The 22,087-nt window shown below is 41.9% G+C and overlaps 1 protein-coding gene across 1 annotated transcript; it reads right to left on the minus strand.

The window, feature by feature from the left end:
- Positions 1-2,832: 2,832 nt before the first annotated feature.
- LOC103354761 (uncharacterized) lies at positions 2,833-21,023 on the minus strand. The gene is made up of 4 exons (XM_008278279.1): positions 20,872-21,023; positions 15,509-16,435; positions 7,876-8,180; positions 2,833-6,189 (listed from the first exon to the last, which is right to left on the minus strand). The coding sequence occupies exons 2-4, from the start codon at positions 16,424-16,426 to the stop codon at positions 5,418-5,420; spliced, it is 1,995 nt and encodes a 664-aa protein (XP_008276501.1). The 5' UTR covers positions 16,427-16,435; positions 20,872-21,023; the 3' UTR covers positions 2,833-5,417.
- Between the last annotated feature and the right edge of the window lie 1,064 nt (positions 21,024-22,087).

Below are 22,087 nucleotides of genomic sequence, written 5' to 3' on the forward strand. Positions count from 1 at the left end.
CACCGCAGCATCGATGCACTCACGCTGTCCCCAAACCTCCTGCTTCACCGTTACCAATGTGCAGAGTCATCACAGGTGGACGGATGGATGAGACATGCTTCCTATGACGTGTGTTGAAGTGGTCGTGTTAACAGTGGTCGTGTTAGCAGCAGTGGTTGTGTTAGCAGTGTTAGCTTGTGTTAGTGGTTGTTGCACGTGTTGCTCCTCCTTGGACGTGGCCACTCCCTGAATTCCAGCATCAGAGGCCTCTCGCCCACTAACATCGCCTGTAATTCTGTCACATTCTCTGGGGTGAACTCGAACCCACAAATGTGTACGAAGAGAAGGAAGAAGTACAGTAAAATACGTGCACTTTGCTGCTTTTTTAAACCCGTCCGTGCCTTGTTTTGTGTATTTGTGGAGTTTGCTGTTTTAATTAGGTTAACTAACAGGGACGGAGGGACAATTAAGCTTCAGTTCAGTCCTTTTATTCTTTGTATCTGTTCCGTTTTTCTCCTGTTTAACAATATTTATTCATGTAGTCATTCAACTAATGCATAAAAACTATATAAGTCAAGTCTGTGTAATGTACAAGTACACCGATTCTACACAGATATTTTTCTATTTTATCTTATATTGAGATTTTACATATGCAAGTATTTTCTTTTGCACACAGTGAACACTACATGTGACATTTTCTACAATTTTGCATGCTGCATATTTTGCATGTTACATATTACAAATATTGCTTCTGTACTCTGTCTTTAGTATGTTTTAGTATTTCCATGAATAGTTTATAGTGTGTATAGTGATTTTCTGCAAAGGATCAATAACTTATCTGTCCATCTATTGATCCATCCATCCCCAGAAGTGCAGCGTTTACTTATAATTCGTCCGAGGCGGCCCAGAGTTTATTGGTGTTTTTTTGTGCACTAAGGACACTTGTTGCAGAGATGTGTTCAGGTCCAAGTCAGAGGAAATGGTATTTTTATTTGATTGCTTCTGTTTTAAGAGACGTTTCCGCTCCTCTGACTTTATCTGACAACATGAGTTACTGCTGCTGCTCTAAAGTTGAGCTTTTTGAATTTTAGGATTTACGACTAAACTGTTTACATCTTGAACGCTGCAACGGCGAGTTCCTGCAGCGCAAAGCTGCTTAACGTTAACACTCCACTGATTTAATTCTGCTGGTTTCCTTTTCTGAAGTACATCTGATTATATTTCTTTTATTTCTATAATATGATATTGAATTTTTGGATTGAAATACGTTTTTTCCACCAGTATTGATCTTTAATGCTGCTGATGGATCTTCAGAAGGTAAATTATTTAACTCAACACCTTCCATGACTGACACGGTTTCTCGTTTCATTCTTGCAAACCTTAGTACTCTAGTATCAACAACAACAATAAATAAACAAATAAATACAGCTTAAAATTATAACAACTTCTAATGAAATTATCTTGAGCCAATGATCTAATTTGATTTGAGAAATAAGTCTTTCCTTGACAAACAAAAGTATTTTTAATTACCATTTACTTATTAACTGAAACAATAATCACAAGTTTATAAGTTTTTTTTTCTTATAAAACTATTTTTTAAAAGGAATTTTTAAGTGTCATTAGGAAGTACCACAATCATCAGTTTTTAAGTTGACAACTGTTTAAAAAAATAAGTTTCCTCAATTGGGTTTTCTTCGGCAGACTATTAAAAAAAACTTGATTAATCATGTAATAAATTCTTTTGCCAGGTGTTGCTCAGAAAATAAAATGACATAACATTAAATAATGCAAGTAGAAAAGCAATAAGAGACGAAAATCTAAAAATAAAAAGTCATAAGTACGACTGACAGTGACTCTGAGGTAGTAAAGAAGAGCAACTGGCTGGTGTGTTTTTGTTCACGTCGCTTGTAGGAAATTATTTAATTTGACAAAAAAATGATTAATTGATTTAGTTTATAAACCCGCTCAACAGAGTGAGTTTTTACAGACATTTTTAGATCAAGGAGTCACTCACGGCGAAAGAAAATGAGGTCATCAAGACAAAATGAGTTAAAATTACTCACAATAACAAGCTGATGGAATAACCAACATTATTACCTCAACACAGCTCATCCAAATGTGGTTTGCAACTTGAAACACTCTCCTTAAATCAATAAATTAGACTCCTTTTTTTTTTTTCCAGTTGTGAGAGCAGGTACCTGAACTGACCCTCTGGTTCGTGTTGTATTGACGACGCAGCCTTTGCGAGGATCAGGTCGCCTGAACACGACACCGTCTTTAGTGATGAAGCTGCAGAAGCCTCAGACCACAGCATCAACAAACACCGCTCAACATCTTCTCTGAATGTGCACCGTCATGCCCGGGCATCAACAAAACATCTGCTCTTTTGCCAGACGGCCACCTGAGGGCGCTCTTTGCTTCCTTTTGCCCTATTTGGAAACCCATGTGGTGGGAATTGTTGCCCTCAGTCATGTCTGCCAGGGTAAAAACTGCCTTTAATACACTCTATGCTCTAATTTATGCATGTTTAAGATTCACAGTGTGGTTTGGTAGATAAAGGAGGGTTTTGGAAAAGCCTACGAGGACTTTTTTTGCCTTTGAGACAATGCTCAGGGCAAAAATTCGAACCCTGTGGCAGGAAAACAGTCCACAAACCACATGCAGTCGGTCATGTATTGACTAATACCTCCTTGTGTGTGCGTGGCTGCTGTGCAGGTCAACACAAAATGCCTGCATGATACTTTCATGATCAGTTTAATCTGCATGCGATGTTTGTGTCTTTGACCCAAAAAAAACAACAACCAGGTCTGTGCGGTGTTGCGTAATGAGAGAAGAAGGACTCACACAAAGCAGTTTGGGTATTTTTTTTTTCTGTATTATTGGATAAAATCTATAAAATATTCCACGAAAAAAATACAATGAATTATCATGTCATTACCCAGCAAACACATCCTTCAGTTACACTTAATCAACAACATACAGCTTGTGCTTTTAAAGACCCTCCTGACACGCTCATACAATTATAAATAACAACCTCCTGCTTCGTTGTGTTCAGTCCTGCACATTACAGATTTACATAAGTGAAAATAGAAAACAGAAAAAGTGGTTTTGTTTCACAGGCTGAAACTGATTGTGTGTCTGCGCAAAACAAGTTGTTGTCGGAGCAGCGGTGTGCTACTCGCAGGTCTCGTGCGATTGGTCGGTGGTCTGAGTCTGAGCAAAAACAAGCTGCAAACTCCTCCTCCTGAACAAGTGACGCAAACCGCTTCCTCCCACCCTCCTCCTCCTCCTCCTCGTCCTCCTCCTCCTCTTATTTTTCCCTCCCGGCCCTCGCTGCCACCTCCTCCCTCAGCTAGTTCGCTGTCAGCCTGTCAGGATACATTAAGCTCATATGGCTGCAGTGTTCGGCGAGCGCAGGCAGAAAAAAAAAAGGCCAAGAGGAGGAAAGAAACGGTGACAGTCGTGGCTTTTCGGGCGCTTTTACGTAACACCTCGCAGTAGCTCGTTTCATCAATGAAGCTCCACAAAAAAACGTCAGACTCAGTAGTAAGGCACGTCGTCAGCAAGAGATGAGGACGGATCGCTTTGGTCGGACAGGAAAGCGTTAAAAAAATGCTTGTTTCTATCTGTACATGGCTCACAGTGTAAAAAAAACAGGAGTGTCCAGGTAAACTAACAACAACAACCAGGAGGTAGAAACGGGAGTAAACCGCAAACGAGCGAAGGTCGAGCGTGCAATTCGAGTCTCGTGTACAAACGCCTACAAAACCCGCTATAAAACGTCCCGACGTGGCGATAAAAACTCATAAAAACACACAGGCTTCTGTTGTCGTTTACAATTTTGAGACACGGCTCGACTCGAGGCGATCAGCTCCTCGGCCACATTGCGTTGCTGTTTTTAAAATACATATTTCACGCTGCGTCCGATTTATTAACACAAGCTGCCGATAAGAGGGGGAAAAACAAAAAAGGTTAATTCTTCTTCAGGCGTCAACTGTTTGCAGGTCAAAGGTCGTAAAGAAACTAAATTATAAGTTACACTCACACCCGAGCAGTCGGCTCCACAGAACATCTGCTTCTGCTTGATTTTTCATTCATAAATAAGAATAATATTAGACAAAAAGCGACATTTCAGCCTTTTCCCCCCCAACGTCCTCCTCACAAACAACCAAATAAACACAAAGACAGACAGCCAGACTTCCACCTGATGTCAGTTTCAGTTTGAAGGAGCCGTTCGGTCCCGGCGCTGAAAGCAAAGCCGGGCCTGCTGCCCTCCCGGCTGCCTGCTGAAGTACGCCCTCTTAAGTAATTGAAGGGATTTCAATTAATAATCAACCCGGGACTGATCCAACAGGCCGAGTGACGCACAAACTACGGCGGCTCAGGTTGCTTCTTCCTCAGAGCTGCTGCTGCTGCTTTCACTCCGACTCAAGAGAGAAAAGTGACACAAACACTTCGAGGTTCGGAGATTTAAGGTTCCACAGTTTCACCAAATTACCCTGAAACGCCGTTCCACGTGTCGACGGCGTCGGTCGGTGCGACGCTACCCGTGACAGCGTCTCTCACACGTGTTGCAGTAAAGTTTTGGCGTGTCGCATCACGTCCCATCTCGCCCGACTGCTGATTAATCACCGGCGACTCATCACACAACCAGTTCTAAAGCCGACGACCTACCTGGTGTGTTTTTAACAACCTGCGAGAGGAGAAATGAGAATTTCTGCTCGTGGAGTCGCAGTTTAAATTCGCAAATATACGACTTTGTTCATTGTTTTGTCAGAAAAGGGAGATTTCTTCACTTGCTAATTTTGTTTTTGAGTCCAAAAGTCAACTTAAAAAGAGAATAGTGACAGAGAAAAGCGTCAAATTCTTCACTTTTTTTTTTTTTGTGCATTTTTGTTTTGGAAGCTAAATGACTAATCAAGGATCAAACTGAATGATGAACTATGAATCAGTTAATTCTGTCTGATGTGCACGTGGAGCTGCAGCTTAAAGCAGGAAAGACTTTCTTTAATTAAGCCGTCACTTGCTTTGTTCGTCGTTTTGTCGATAAAACGTCAGAAAAAAGGAGATGTTTTGCTAATTTTGTTTCCAAAAATGAGAACAGCAGCCACAAAAGTCAGCAAATTCTCCATTTTTTCTTTGCAAGTTGCATAACGACTGAATAATTTATCAAAAGTAATGATGAATAATCGCCCCTCAGTCGACTGAACTGTTAATCAGCTCACTGAAGTGTCTCAGTGGATGTTTTTCTAACGTTATGAGATGATTGTCTGCCATCATAAGTGTTTCATGTCTAATTCGAGGCGCATTAGTGGTTCCTGTTTAAACCAAACTTATCAGATGGAACCTTAAAAATCCGACCTCAAGTCAGAGTTGGTCAGCAGAGCAGCTCTTCGGTTCACCGAGTGTGCAACAAGTTCAGGAGTCCGTCTCTGGGATCAGGATTTCACCAGAATCTCCATGATGTGGTCCAGTTCGTTCAGGTCCATGAGACACGACTGCAGGCTGCCGGCTGACGAGTGGCTCGCAGGTCGCAGCTTGGCGTCCTCATCGGGCCACAGCGACACGCTGAGCGGCCACAGAGAGCCGGCCGCCCAGGCAGAAGGCAGGTCCGACGTCTCGTACATCGACGTGTCAATGTCCTCGAAGATATCGTCCAGGGCGAGGTCGCCCAGGTAGCCCACAGCGCCCACCGCATCGCTAAAAGTACTGATGGTGGCGGCAGGCAGAGATTTCTGCTGGTCGGAGCTGTTCTCCTCCTGAGACGGGAGTTCTGGGGACGCCGGCGGACTTTCCCCGTCTCCCTCTGTGCAGCCGGGACACGTCAGCGGCATGTCCTCCCTGAAGTCGTCCCTGAGCAGGCAGGAGTCGGGGTGGACGCCGCCAAGGAGGACGTCCGGGTCGCAGCTCCCGGCGCCATCACTGCGCATCTCCTCTTGGATCTGCCGCAGCGTGTTGATGAGCAGCACCGAGCGCCGCAGGCTGAGCTCCATCCCCACCTGGTAGCGCTGCAGCTTCTCCAAGCAGAGGCCCAGGACCAGCTGGCGCTGCTGCAGCCGGCTCATGTCGGACCTGGACGGGCCCAGGAGTCCGTCCTCGCCGTCCTCCTCCTCATTCTGCTGCTTGTCCTCCGTCACGGCAGCCTCGGGGACGACCTCGGCCTCCTCCAGGCAGCTCCACTTCCGCTTCACACCTCGACCCAACATTGACCTGATCAGAGGACGAAGGAATCACAGAGTGAGCATGTGACCCGTATGAGGAGTCTGGAGCAGAGCAGCTTAGCTCAATATCTGTACACTTTAATGACAAAAACACTATGAATTCTGCAAAAATATAGTCATGTCAGGTTGGAAAATGGTCTCAAATAGGCAGACAGGCTGGTTTACTGGGATTTAAACATATTTTACAGCCTTTAATGATGAAAAACAAAACCATTCATCTAAATATTAAGTTTTGCTGTTTGGCTGAGTGTAAAATCAAAATGACAGAAGCTGCAGTTTTATGATAAAAGGCAAAATGTGTCACAATATATTCATATAAATACAGAGATGCCTTTTAGAAAATGCTTGTTACAGCAAAAAACATCATTTTTAATTAGTTTTTGTAGAAAAAAAACACAAAAATGTGTATTTTTGCATTGTTTTCTTAATAATTCCTTATTTTTTTAGATTTTGAACATATAATATGTCTGAATTTCATCTCATGGACTGTTGGGAGACCAGCATTAGCACAGAAACATTTAAATAACCAATAATCACAGTCAGTTTGCAGACAAGTTGAACTGATTAACTTCAATCTCTAAACTCACTTCTTCCTCATCTTTTTCTTTAACTGAGACAAATTACAAATGAGAAGACATGAAGCCCCCTTTCTGGTGGGAGTTCGACCCCCATCTGAGCTGCTTCATCTCGTTTAACACTCTCATGAACCCCTGAGCAAAGTGAAAGCTAGAAAAAACCAAACTTATTCCCCTCAATTAGCTCAGTTTACCCTCATAAATATCAAAGCTACAGCAATAAGAGGCTCTTTTTTAACTACGACTGCACATATTTTCATGATGAATTACACATCTATGCATTGTTTTCTTAATAATTCCTTATTTTTTTATATTTTGAACATATAATATGTCTGAATTTTGTCACATGGGCTGTTGGGAGACCAGCATTAGCACAAAAACACATTCAAATAACCAATAATCAGTCATTTTGCAGACGAGTTCCTCCACTTCTTCCTCAACTTTCTTTCGAAACATAGCCCAGGTGATTGTGTCTCCTCGGCTGCACTACAGTGTAATAAAGCGTGCATCCAGTTTATGTAAGAGCCTCCACTCGGGCCAGTCATCGCTTCACTTTCGGCTCCGGAGCTGCTCAGAACGCCAGAACCGCAGCTGCTGCACACCAGCACCGAGGGATCTGAGCAAGTTCACACTGTGGACGTGTGAGTTTCTACCATTTTAAAAGGGTTTCAGAGGGAACATTTGAACTGCCATGAGTCACCGGCAGACACCTCTGCAGGCTGCCAGACTTTACTCATCCTCACAGACCTGCTCAGCCACCAGAGCTGCTCCACAAAGGTTCCCACAAATCACAAACCAGAAGACATGAAGCCCCCTTTTCTGGTGGGAGTTTGACCCCCATCTGAGCTGCTTCTTCTCGTTTAACACACTCATGAACCCCTGAGCAAAGTGAAAGCTACCAAAAACTAAACTTATTCCCCTCTATGAGCTCAGTTTACCCTCATAAATAAGGTTTTATTCTCACTCTCACTACTTCTGGTGCCCAGGACCCCCAGAGATCACCCCTCACCCCACTTCACTGCCCACCAGCTCCGTTTAAAGCCGCTTTAAAAGGGAGAACTTCGGGCGAATAACGACGGAAGAGGCCAAAAAACAACAACCTTACGCGTCCTTGGAGAGTGTCATGAGCTGCGCGGATCCGTCGTCGTGTCTTCGGCTCGGTGTCGCTCCGTCGCTGCGTTCCTGCGCTGCGGAGCCCCGGAGTGGAGAGGAATGTTCGGTCGGTCCACGGAGGAGGAGGTGGTGGTGGAGGAGGAGGAGGAGGCAGAGCACCGAGCACCGAGGACCGGGGGNGGAGGAGGCAGAGCACCGAGCACCGAGGACCGGGGGGGTGGGCGGGGAGCTCCGAAGCGCACGGCCGGAGCGCATTGGCCCGCCGAGCCGCCCGTCCGGCCTCCGCCTCCGCCTCTCACGGGGCAGCGAATGTGCGGCGGCTGCGTTCAGGAACGGCTCGGAAAAGCCGGCAGCCACCACGGGGAACACGTGAACGCAGAGCTGGGTCGATATGAGGCCCGAAAATGAGGTTTAATAATTAACAAGACGAGCTTCGCGTTAATTACTGCTCGTGTTTAGAGGGAAACTGACAACCTTTTGCTGGTGGATGAAGCATTCAGGGGCTGAAAACTGGTGCAAAACCTGAAAGGAACACTGCTGCAGAGGAAAGTCCTGCAGGATTACTGAAGCAACAGTGTGATTGTAGCAGCAATGGGTCAAATTTGATCCGTTTTGACATTTGATGGCAGTGAAAACACCCTAAACGTAATGTATTTAGCCCGAAATCTGGTGACTTCTCCTAAAGTGACTCAAAATATCTTAAAATGTTATTCTTCTGTACAGGTGCTACACATTTTTGTACTCTGAGGCTCAAATTTCAGGTCACATTTGGTGGTTTTAGTGAATCTAGAAACTGTACAGGCTATTTTGTTTACTTCTATTATTATGAAACAGATTAGAAACAGATCTGTAGCTTAAAATGTGGTGTAGATGCTTATTGTGAGGGGATTCTTGACAGTATTACTGTGAAGACACAAAATACGAACAGCATATCAGGGTTAAAACTTGGTACATTCACTCAAGTAAGCAAAATTTTGAGGTGACTTCCTTGAATATGTCCGTTTCCGATATTCAAGTCAAAATAATAACAGCAAAATGCGCCCAGAGTTTGCAAAATTGGTCAAATTTGACCCGTTTTGACATTCGACAGCAGTAAAAACATGCTAAATGTCATCCTTTTAGCCTGAAATTGAATGACTTTTCCTACAGTGACTCAAAATACACTGAAAATATCCTAAAATGTTATACTTTTGCACAGGTGCTCCATGTTTTTTTACTCTGAGGCCCAAATTGAAGGTCAAATTTAACCGAAAATGGTTGTTTTAGGTCATTTTGACACTGTGAAAGTGTACAGGTCATGTTCTCTGTGTATTTATTAATGTGACATCAGCTATTTAGACGTTCTAAATAGATCTGTAGTTTGAAATTAGGTACAGACACTTACTGAGAGAGAACTTGTAACAGGAATTCCTGGTTGGGGTCAAAATGTCAGGGTTAAAGCTTGGCACATTTACTCAAGCAAACACAATTTTGAGGTGACTTACATGAATACTTCCATTTCCAATATTCAAGTCAAGTCAGAATCAACTGTGTCATTAATTCTGCCGTATGTGCAGGACAGAGACGGGATTTCTGTCAGTCCTCGGTGCAAACATGCAAGTCGCAGTAGAAAAACAAAAAAACTCTTAGACACAAGTGATGCAACGGCTCGTGCAACAGTGTGAAGTATTCCACCAGCATGCATGTGATCTTGACACTAGATTAAAAAGCGCCCAACACTGGTGAAAAGTACATTTACTCAAGTACTGTACTCAAGTATTCTGGTAGTTTTGACAAATACTGCACACATTTTATACTTTTCTGCAACTTTATTTGTTAAAAATCCATAAAATTAGCAGTAAAACATCCTCAAAGTTTGCATGTAAATTTGATTTAAAAGCACTCAGCCCTGGTGGAAAGTACAGTTACTCAAGTATTGCATTTAAGTACAATTCTGAGCTAATTTACTTGAATATTTCCTCTAAGGTAAGTATGGTACTTTAGGCTCAACTACATTCATTAGACAGCTTTAGTTACTTTGCAGATTTACTTCAATGACACCAAAGTATCCAGAGTGTTGGAAAGTAACTAAGTACAAATACTCAAGTGCAGTACTTAAGTACAGCTTGATTTGGCAAACAGTATAGTTTCAACTCCACTCCAGTCATGATATCAAATATTAGTGGTGGATATCTTCGAGAACTTACTCGTTACTTTGCAGATTCAGTTTAAAATATAAACAACAAGCAGAATTCTGATATAATTTTATAGAATAATAAAAACTTTATTGGTCCCAAAGTTTGGAATTTACAAGCCAAGCCTCCACAGGAAAGTCAAATATCCTTTTCAGCATTTTTTCGGCAGATTTATCTTTTGTTTTTTCACATTTGTGGCGTTTTGGGTCGTCGTGCTTCACCGGCCTGAGCTCACTGTCTGGGCTAGAGTATCTGGTGTTAGTCGTCTGTTTAATTTGCCTGCTGCTTGCTTCACTCTAGTGCAGTGTAGAGTTGCATCGAAGCTATTTTAAGGCAAGAAGGGGTCATTTTCGTGGAAAAAAAACCTTGTAAATATGCAGCTTTTATCCACAAAGATGAGTTTTTAGGAGTTACATCAACAACCACAGGGCAACTTTAAGGGTTTCATCCTGTTAACGTTTGATGCTTGGGATTTATCGTTGTTCCAATGGCCAGTTTAATATCCATTAATGTGCATTGTTCTTGAAAAGAGTAGATAAAAAAAATACTTTGATAAGGAGAAGATGTTACAAGAGACATGAAACTGCAAACATTAAGTATGTCATTATCAGCAAAACGTGCTCAAAGTTCACATGTATTTACGATTAAAACACATCCAGTGCTTTTACTTTGCTTCAGTTTTGACGTACGTGTAATTTACTTGAAATAAAATCAGCAAATTTGTTGTCGCTGGTGCATTTACAGTAATTATTAGTGTGCATTATCCTTGAAAAAAGCAATAAAAATTAGTGTGTTTAAAGTGTGAACAAGAAGAAGAATGAAGAAATAAAACTGGAAAAGTCACATTTAAAGTACAAGAGCTCAGCACTGTACTGGAGTAGATGCACTTTCTTTGAAAAAGTTAAATAAAAACCTCAACGTAAACCAGTCTGCCTTCTCTGTGGAGTGAAAGAACAGCCTAAAAGTGACATTTTACACACTGTCGGTGGAAATATTTTGAGTTTGCAGGATTAAAAGACCTCAGGATAATACACATCTCAGGTTTTCGAAACAATTCGTCTTTTTCAGACAACTTCGTCCACTGAAAAGCAGATTTATGATGGAAAATTAACTGTAAACAATCCCTATTTTGAGTTAAAATCCAATAATACAGTTAATAGTTAATTGAGCACCAGTGTTCCCAGTAAGACGAGACACTAAGGAGGCAGAGAAAATCCTGATTTGTTGTTTTCTACATGTTTCTGGCTCCTTTTACAAACATAACATGCAAATCTGAATAAAACAGACCAACTAGAAGACACAGAAATACCAAAAGCATTTCAGTATTATAGTAGAGCTGAAGCTACGTCTCAGTGTTAGAAGTCTCTAGAAGGCCTGGAGCGCTGCGGTGAGCACCTGAACGCAGCGTTTTAAAGGGACAGATGACTCAGGAGAGGAAGGACGTGACCGGAAAGGCAGGAAAGGCAAACGCCAAATAAGGAGACTCTTGATTCACGTTTTTTCCGTCTCGTCCTGCCGAAGCCGCTACAGCAGCAGCCACCAGCTTCCACTTCTTCTTTTCTCGGCTTCTCCTCTCCGAACAGAAAGCAAACACAACATCGCCGCTTTCATCGTCATCTGACCTACATTTGGAGTGTTTCAGTGACCAGAGAAACAGCAGAATTAACCCTAAAATGACACTGAGGTGGTGATTGTGCAGCATTCAACAGATCTGTTAGGGGCAAAGTAGCAGTTTGAACAGGAGCTCGTCTTTTTAGGGGCTTTTTATTGGGATTATTAAGGATTAGTTATTGTTTTAGTTGTCAGATCTGAGATGTTTTTAATAGATTTCATAGAGATTGACCTAATTAACCTGTTAAACACTGACAGGCAGGTTTTTTTTTAACTACAAAGAGGATTTTTTGTCAGCCTCAGAGAGTTTTTTTAGCAGCAAAAATGACAAAAACTGAGAATAAGAAGAAGAAGAATTAGATTTTTAAGCCAGTTTTGTTAACTGGGTTTCACAAAAGAGTTCTTCGGCACCACCAAAGACAGCTGAACCAGCACAACAATGACAGGAACTGAGACTAAAAATATGAATTAGATTTTTTTTAAACCAGTTTTACTAACTGGGTTTTCATTTAGTCAAGCTTGAAGGAGCTTCATGTGCCTCCAAAGAGGTTTTATCCTGCTCCAAAATGCTAACAACTGAGAATAATAAGAATAAAGCTTCACTTTTGTGACTAGCTTTGATTAATTAGTCAAGTATTAATTCATTAAATGGTTAGAAATTACACTAAAGCTCCGCTCTGAGCAGGAAAAACCCTGTTTGAGTTCCATTATTCACACCTAAATCCCAAATATTGACCTGAATTTGTGGTAACTTGTCCTGACTTGTGCGAGGAACCTGAAGGCAGCACAAGACCTGCAGCCTGTTAAGTTTTAAAGTAGTTCAGCTCTGAGACTATTATAAACATGATATGTGGCGTTAAAGGTCACACGAGCTGCTCGCCGCTTCTTATCATCACATGGTGCAAACTTTAGATCCTCTGAAATAAAAAGAGAAGAAAAAACCTGCATCGTTTTCTCTCTTGCTGCTTTTTGAGACAGTCTCCTTTTTCCTGCGATGACTCGGTTTTTCCTCGGGCTGCCTTTTTGCTGACTCACCGAGAGGCCATTAATCTTTAACTATAGGCTAACCACGTCTAGGCAGCGGGCCAGTGTGCCAAGTAAGCTAGAATTTTATGAACAAAATACCTTTTGTCAGTTTCAGACAGGACTTTAAAACAATCCGCTGCAGCCACTGCGCGTTTCAGAAGACGTGTCGCTGCAGCCGAGCGACTCGCTTGACCCGTAAGATAACGGTCGTGTCGCGTCGAGTCCGTCGTGGGCCTCGTCATGTGAGAGCACGAGAGGACAAAGTGCAGCCGGGTCACAGTTAACTCAATTTGAGCGTTTTAAGCTTCTTAATTTGAGGAAATGTCCACATTAAACTGTTTTTGTTGTAGCAGTGCTCTCTGTCCAGGAAGGCTTTATCTGATTTTAGCAGATCCTGAGTGGAAGAGCATCCAGGAAGCAAGCTCTGCATGAATTGAGCTTTGTTCAGTTTTTTTTTTTTTTTTTTTTTTTTGCACCGATGCAGGTTGAGATAATGTTTAACGGCGTCCAATAAACTTCGAGTATCCTCAGCTGATTGGATATTTTCTAATTGATGCAGGTTGTACTGCAGAAGCTGTAATTTATGAATTTAAAAATGGAAAAATAGGAGTATACGCATATTTAAAGATACTAGTACAAGTCCTGCAGGTAATCCTAACGTCATAAACGCTACAGGTTTTTGTTCAAACTGTTGATCCTGATCATGTTTTAATAACAAAATCATCTCTAAAACAGTTTCAACAAAGACTGAACAAAATGTTATTCATAAATTTACAAATTCCTGCAGGATTTTATTCGTTTTCGCTGCTTGTACCTGTTTAAAACCTGGTTTGTTCACTTAGAAACAATTTCCAACCCATTTTTGTTCACCAATTATTCATACTCACTCATAAATGTGAACAAGAAGCAACAATCAAATAAGTCTGAATGTAAAAAACAAACACATAAAACTCACCCGACAATCACAGATCCGCTTAAAATCTGTAAATGAAAATACAGTTCAATTCCTCGCAGAGCGGAAAATGAGTGAAACAGCCACATCACCTCATCAATAGTTGCACCTTTTATTATAAAAAATATTTACAAAGATGCTACAATGTTTTTTTGTTTTTTTTTAATATAAAAAAATGCATACATTTTACAACGATAATTAGTCTTTGAAGATCTAGCTCCCATTCAGACCAGAGTGACATCCTTCAGGAGTGTTGTGGTAAGGTATTAAGCGTGTCGTAATACTGTATTTTAGTCAATACATCTTGTTTGCCTGAGTTAATCTCTTCATCACGATGATAAGCGACAATTTTTTCTTTTTTTTTTCGTTTTTCTTTTTTGAAAAATGCATTTGATTTTGCACATATTTAGGAGAAAAAGGCAACTGTTTGCATAAAGGAATTAAAGGACTTTTGAGCTGTATACAGTCATTTTGAAACACGTATGACAGAGCTGCATAGTAAATTTGAATAGTAACCCGGTTGTTATTATTATTATTATTACTAATAATTATTTGAAGAGGAAAAAAAAAAAATTAGGAATAAATAGGTACTGCATTCAAAACCGAGGGCAAAATTTGGATAAATATAATTTCACCGGGCCTCATGGTTGAATTGATAAGTCAATATGGCAATGTCTGTACCTAGATACAATAAATACAATAAATAAAACAACAATAAATTAGATGGGTTAACACACAGAGTTCTACATTTGCGCTGACAAATGTGAGAAAGAAATATGGCTTCTTGATGCAGTTATCACCCCGGGGTTTCTCCAAATGCTTCAGGAAAAAGCTGCTTATTATTGTTATTGGATCTGTACTGAAAGCAGAGCAGGGGAGTGACCTGTTCGGTCCGCCGGCCACCAGAAAAAAAAAACACTAGTCCGGAGCCACGTTCGGTTGGCGGGCCAGCAGCCACTTCCCTGCCCTGCGTAAAGCTTTTAAGAAAAATGAAAGAACAGTGCCTAGAAAGAGCGACGATGCCGGTCACCTGTTACAGTCGACTTGTTATACCAAACCATGGGAAGACACTGTCTCGAGTCTGGCTACATTAAAATCTTAAAAACCGCTTGGGAGGGAAAAAATAATAATAATAATATCAAATGATGCTTGCAAAATCCCCCAGCTGTATAATGCAAAAAATATATTTCTATATACACATACGTACATATACATATATTCCATTCATATTTGCTCAAATCTCTAGGAAAATATGCATTGATTCATAGATTTGGATTTACAATTTGTTCTGGTTTCTGATGCATGTAGTGTGATGAATTGTTCCTCGGTCCATGTAACAATAAATAGAAATGGACAAACCGACAGAATGACCAGAAGGAGCTAGTAAGACAGAATGTATGACAGACGTAAACATGGAAAGTACGTAAATAAGAATGCATCATGGTATAAGGTAATTATCTTTGCCTTTCTCACAGATATTGTCGAGTTTTGGAATTCAGCAACAAAGCAGGAAACTAACCGCGCTGCCCGCGGGCCAGGGCGGCCGGCGAATCCCCAAATTCATCAATTTTACAATCATAACTTTAACTGCCAATTACACGTTTGAATAAAAGATTAAAGTCCCAACGACTGCAGCTGCCAACTCGCCCGCGTGGCCGTTAGAGGAGGCGAACTACGTCTCTAACAGCCGATCCCCAACAGCTACTTGGCTCGCTGTTAATTTCCCATCTTGTTCCAAAACCGCCAACAATCTCCGTGTGTAACAACACCACATACAGAACATGCACATGTGTACTGTGCATAGTCTGGGAAGAGTCTGTGGGATCAGTACAGGCCAGAGGAATGTTCTGAGTTTCAGGATCCCACTATGATCTCCATGATGTGGTCCAGTTCGTTCAGGTCTGACCTGCAGCTTGAGCTGGAGCTCAGGGCGGTGGGCCCGTGAGAGGACAGGCTCTCCAGCAGGTCGTAAGGCCCCATTTTGGGGGTGCTCTGCATGCCTGTCAGCACCGTGTCAAGGTCATAGTAGGACGGGTCCACGTCTGAAAACAGTTCCTCCAGTGCAGGGTCAGGGGGCGGCGCCGGGTGCTTGATCTCAAAAGTCCCAAAAACCTGCTCCCCTGTCCTGGAGTCTGCGCTTAGGTGGTCCCGGTCCGCCTCCTCGCCCTCCGACACACACTCCTCGCTGTCCTCCTCTTCGTCCTCCTCGCACTCGCCGTCTTCCTCCTCCTCCTCCCAGCAGGGCCCCATGCCAAAGGGCCCCGCCAGGTAGGAGGCCGAGGACAGCTGGGGGGAGACGGGGGACAAAGTGGACATGGTGACCTCTGTCTCCACGTCTCCCTCCATCACCACCTCCTCCGCGTGGTAGCCTTCCTCCAGGCCGACCACCGAGAAGGGCTTCGGGCTCTGCCCGGCCTGAGCTGCAGCGTCAGTCTGCCTGCACAGCACCTCGGTGGCCACCAGGCGGTCGGCCGGACACTGGGCGGCTGCCAGGGCCTGGGTCATGATCTGCCAGGTGCCGTCCTGGGTCATCTCCTCCTGGATCTGCCGCACCGTGTTGGCGATGAGCACCGAACGGCACAGGTTGGGCTCCACCAGCATGTGGCAAAGCTGCAGCTTGATCAGCGACATGTCAAGCAGCGACTGCCGCTGCAGACTGTAAGAGGACGACAGCGTCCGAGCTGCCGCAGACGGAGCTGCAGGGCCCTGGTCGCCACCGGAGGCCGGCTCCTCCCCGGAGTCTGAAAACTTGCGCTTGGTGCCCTTCGGGAACATGTTGTCTCTCTGTGGTGATTGCGAGGAGACAGAAACACAGTGAGACACACAATGGCAGCACTTGTCTGAGAATCAACAAATTTATCACACTGACAAACACAAAATGTCTACTGTTCTGCATTTGACTAGCTAACATAGTGAACAGAATAAGTGCCATGTAATTACTGGTGTACATGTGTGATGTGATGAGGCTATGTGGTGGAGCATTTGAGTGGATATGAGGGAGCTACAGCTACAATCTGCTGGACAGCAGCTTATAAATAAACTACAGGCTTAAGCTGAACTACAGTAAACAGTAAATTGTTTGTTGTAGTTGTTTTTTTCTTAAAGTTTGCTATACCTTTCCTGTTGAGAGGCACAGGCAATAGCAATGCAGCGTGGTCCCGGCTGCAACGCTTCAAGTACTTTTGTACGAGCGACAAGCAGCTTTTGTTCAGCACCATTTCTGCCCATTTTAGGCCAGTCTGAGGCAAGACTCCTGCTGGGCGGAACAACCACACTTTTAACAGACCACTGAGCCACCGAAAATAGCATGGTTACCAACTAAATGCGGACGCTGCATCAAAGTAAGCACAGACTACACAGACCTTTGTCAGAAAACAAAAACAGCACTCAAGTTACATGATCAGTGCACTTATATTTTTCCCCACTGCCACCTGTGATCAAGAAAATCAGAAGGATATCCTAATCAATAAGGTGCTTTTAAGGGGTAAAAGTGACAGGAATATGAAAAATAAGAGCATTTACAAATTCACAGTACAATGAACCACCATGAGCCGCTAATATTTACAAGGGATATCAGGTTTCCAGGTCTACACACGCGACGCTTCAAAAACTAGTTGAACAAGATTTGCACTTTCTCTTCACTGAGGAGGGGAAGAAAAATGGAGTCAACTTCCTTATTAAACACCAACTTCAACACACATGTCTTAGAGGAACAAAACAACACTCCTGCCAACGTTAAAGGCCCTCTGACTTCCCAAAATAAATGGGATGCAAGTAAACAGGGAGACCGAGCTCTGAACGGCAGCCTGTGGCGTTTATTTCCCATCAGACAGTAAAACAGTGCGCAGCGTCCGGCTGTGTCTCCTCAGTGTTAAACCTGTGGGCAGGGCATTGGGGTGAATGATTTCACTTCCTTCAAATTTCTATTTGTGATACATTTCTTTACAAATAATCACAAAAAAAGGTAAAAATAAATAAATAAATCAGTGTTACAGTGAGAATAATACTGACACAGCATTGGGGTTTACAGAACACAAATCAAACAGCAGTGAGTTGATAAGTTTTACAGAACCTGCCCGCTAAATGCTCTGAACACTGCTGTCACAATTCATCTCCCTGCACCAAAAAAAAAATCATGAAAAAAAGCAGAACTTGTGTTTCTTTAAATGTTCATTTTGGGATGCCAGGCCAAACTGAGGCCCTATAATCTGTGCAAATGACATACCATCTTCAAATTAACACATTGTGCACTCGAGAGTGTTGTGCGAAAACCTTACAGGCAAAAGGCTGGGATGACAGAAACACCTCATGATGCAACGTTAAAGCAGCACACAATCAAACATGAAATCAAAGAAGTGATGAATTGATTGTAGACTTTTATTTCACTGTTAATAAGTGGGAGGGGGGGGGGTCGTGTTCACACATTACATCCCAACATAATGAGAGAAAAGTCTTCCACCGATCACATGAGTGAAACTAAATCAGCACCACATTGTTTTTTTTTAAAAAAAAAAAAGTTAAAATCCACACCACAAATAGAAGTGGCTCTAACTGGAGGTCTCTGAGTCCTCGCTTGCATAGAATAGCGTTTCCTGACAGTGGACAGAATAGAGGGGGGGAAAAAAGTCATTTATGAAGGTGCCCGGAGATCTAAAAAATACAAAGGGTGAGAAAACAATTATGGACGTGTGCTGTCTTCTCGTGTGGTGCGTTTTTTGCTGGCCCCTGTTAAACAAGAGACACTAGAGAGCACTACGTCCGTCAGGGAGAAACAACAGCAGTGCGTACATAAATGAAAATAGAAAATGAAATACAACCAGGAAGACCTACAACCTGAGAGAAAGTACGCTGCACAGAGAAGAGAAAACAGTGTTGGACATGACAGAATTCTTTGTTGTTGTTGTTTGTTTTGTTTTTTTACATGTAAACTGATGAATGTTTTTGAACACCCGATAGTTTAGCATTTTGAGGTTAAATCTCAAGGATGCTACTGGGGAATAAATTTAATTCTAAATATTGGAAAGTCAATATTTGTTTAGTGCATTTTCCTCATTGTAAGAATGGAAACAGCTCGTATGTTTATGACTGATCAGGCATCTGTAGCAGACAAATCACATTTAAATATAACGGATGCACGTTTGCTTTGATTTTTATGCGAATTAGGGGAAAAAAGCTTTAAAAAACTATGAAATTTGAGAGAGAAAAAATAATCGATTCTCCTACACTTTTGATTTTTTTGGAATCAGAACTACTGAACCTAACAGGAGATTAAAACACCTTTTAATGAAAAAAGATAAATTACAGCTTTCCTGACTGAAAACACTTCTTTATTTTTCTCACAGATGGCCTAAGTTTTGTTTGTTCCTCTTCTTTTTCTTCTGTGAGGTTTTTGAAGGGATTTGAAAAACACAAGCGGCTTTGTTTCCGGCTTCTTCTCCTCTTTTTATTGCACCCAGGTGGCCGATAGCGCCACCTTCTGACCACACATTAGTTTATTTACTCTCAGGAAGTTCATGGAGACGATCATAAATCGCATTATATAATATATTTTTGTGACATTTAAAAGTTTGTGTGAACTTATCTGGAAAATGATTTACAATGAAGTCTAGTGCTTCCTGTGTGTTTTCATATACTGTGGGGCATTATTATTAATGACACATTAATAACCAAAATTTCAAATTCAAAATGGAATAAATTAGTTTATCAACCACTCAAGACAATCAAATAAAAATCAACTATTATATATGTATATAATTGTCAATTGTATGATTACTTCCTTGAATACTCAAAAAATAAATCTAAATACATATATATTTTCAAATGTCATAAATTGGTATCACCTAAACATATTCAGTTTATTGTCATAGAGAAGGAAGGAAACCAGAAAATGTTCACAATTAAGAAGCTCCAATCAAAGAATTAATATTATTATTTTCTTAGATAATGACTCAACCCGACTGATGATGAAAATAGTTGGAAATTCAATTAATAGTTGACAAGTAATCGATTAATTATTAAAGATGTGCTATCAAGTTCCCAGAAACTGATTGACATAATTACATGAACACCACATGGGATTTTAAAAAATTGCAAAAATGCAATACATCTAAAAATTAACCCCCCCAAAAAAGAGCAGAGACTTTGCAGGTTTGTAGTGTTTACTGCTGTTTAAATCCCCATCACTGCCTGCATCACCTTTAATATGTGTATTTTATGGCCCGTTTTGTCTGCCACAGATGCTAAAATGCAGTGACAATAACATTCTTTCCATCTGCACCTGCCCTGTGCTGTTGTGTTTGTATTTTAGGGCCTTCGGGATCAACTTAGTCACAGCGTTTCTACGAGATTTAACAAGAAAATGCTGACATATGTGGTGTTCAAAAACTTGTGTCTCTCACAAACCAGGAAATGGGGGGAGAAAAAAAATCACCTCGTTTAAGATCAACGGAGCTGGAAACTAGCGTTAGCACAGCTGTATAGATGTATAATAGAGCTGCCAAACACAGTGTTAAGACAGGTTAAAAACGTAAATACCAGGTTCTAGGAAGCAGAAGCCAAACAAAATGCAGCCTCGCTTTACGTCAATGGCTGCTGCTGCTAGCATGACCCATCCCCCACTGCACACCGCGGAGCAGCACTTTCACAGCCCGCCGTACTAAATGAATAAATACACCCACAGCTTACATTTTACACATCCCCCCTGTTAATTACACAATAAACCCGCGTCCAGGTGTTAAACCGGGGCCGGTGGGGTCGCCGTGAGGAGCGGCGGGGAGCTGCCGGCCCTCACTGCCGCATGCTTTGTCTTTTCAGCATCAGAGCCACCGAGCGACAATGAGGCCATTTTGCGCTAGTAGCTAACAGCTAGCCGGCTAGCTAAACTACGGGTGTGAGTTGATGCTCAACGGGCCGCCGCTAAGCTAGCTGGGCTAAAAAATAAAAAAACAAAAATGTTCACCGAAACGGAAAACCCACTAAACGGCATATATGTGGCCCCCGTTTTTTGGCAGCTTCCTCTTACTAAAAAAAAAGAAACGACATGCTAGCGGGCTAATTAGCTAACAGCGCCCACCCACCCGTCCTCCGCGGTCCTTCCTCCTTTCTAGCCAAAAACAAGAGTTTTTCGCCGCGGCGGGGCTGTTAAGTTCCCCAAAAAAACAACTCGCCCCGGTGCCCGGTTTTAAAAGCCTATCTGCGGGCGGCCGGGCGGCCGTACTCACCTCGTGTTTGTGTTATTTTATTCCCGTCTCGGTCATAGGATCGACGGCAGGGAAAGCGGAGATCAGGTTCAGATGAGATCATTCATGCCACGGCTTCAAAAACTGAGCTACCTCTGTCCTGCTGCTGCTGCGGAGCGGACGGCAGGAGGAAGGCAGCGGGAGGGGGAGGGGAGCCGCCGACAGCCAGCCATATGCTGGGATTCCTCTCTAATGATTCCTGCCTGCTTCTCTCCGCCGCTAATGCTTCGACAAACAAGAGGCAGCCAGAGGTTTGGGCTGCAACAACAAGGAATTAAAACATCCGCCGGTGTTGTTGTGCGTTGAGCATCATCTTGTGCATTTACAGACTCTCACCGCCAAAGAGCAGAACAAACTAAAGTCACTGCATCCATCCACCAAACACTGTTTTTAACAATTACATAGTTGTAATTTACTATATTTACTTTATATTTCTACTCTAAATAGTAGTCTTTTAACACTTCTATATATAAACTGCTTTTTTAATCATGTGCACTTATTTATTTTTATATACATTTGTTTTTAGTGATTGCTGCTGCTCTTACCTTTTTCTTGATTGTCTTTATTTTTTCCTACATATAAGAGAAAACGCACAATGAATGGCAATTTTATTCTAATTTTAGTTGCTTTATGCAAAAAATAATCACCAAACAAACATTATAGATTAATATAAAGCAGTTAAATTACCTCTCAACTTACATCCGTGCACTGACACTTTGTATTGCACCATTATAGGTGAACATTTTAATCACTGTGAAAGAAATTCTTGCATAAACACAAGTTTTTAAGTTGATTGTTTGAATTAGTTTTTAAAAATACATTTTTCGGCGTCCTACTCGATGACCATAACTTTGAAAACAGGTTTTTAAGTTGATAACTGTTTATTAAGTTGCCTCAGTGAGATGTTCTTCAGCAGTTTTTAGCTTTTTTAAGATAAGATCTAAGATAAGAACTTGACTCACAGTGAAGGAAATTCACGCGTCAGACAGAAAAGTGAGGTCACATGAGAAGAGAAAAGCAGTAATATCCAAGTACAGGACATACCTATGAATAAGAGAGCTAAAATTACATTAGAATAGAAAAGTAAGAGTGTGTAGTAAAGTAATATTGGACATTATAATAACATATTGCATGAGAAATTAAAATATTACACTTTTATGAAGCTGATATTGTCCTATTATCATCTCTGTGCCTTCAT

Source organism: Stegastes partitus, unplaced genomic scaffold (assembly GCF_000690725.1).
Source record: "Stegastes partitus isolate 25-593 unplaced genomic scaffold, Stegastes_partitus-1.0.2 Scaffold119, whole genome shotgun sequence".
Lineage (NCBI taxonomy): Eukaryota > Metazoa > Chordata > Actinopteri > Pomacentridae > Stegastes > Stegastes partitus.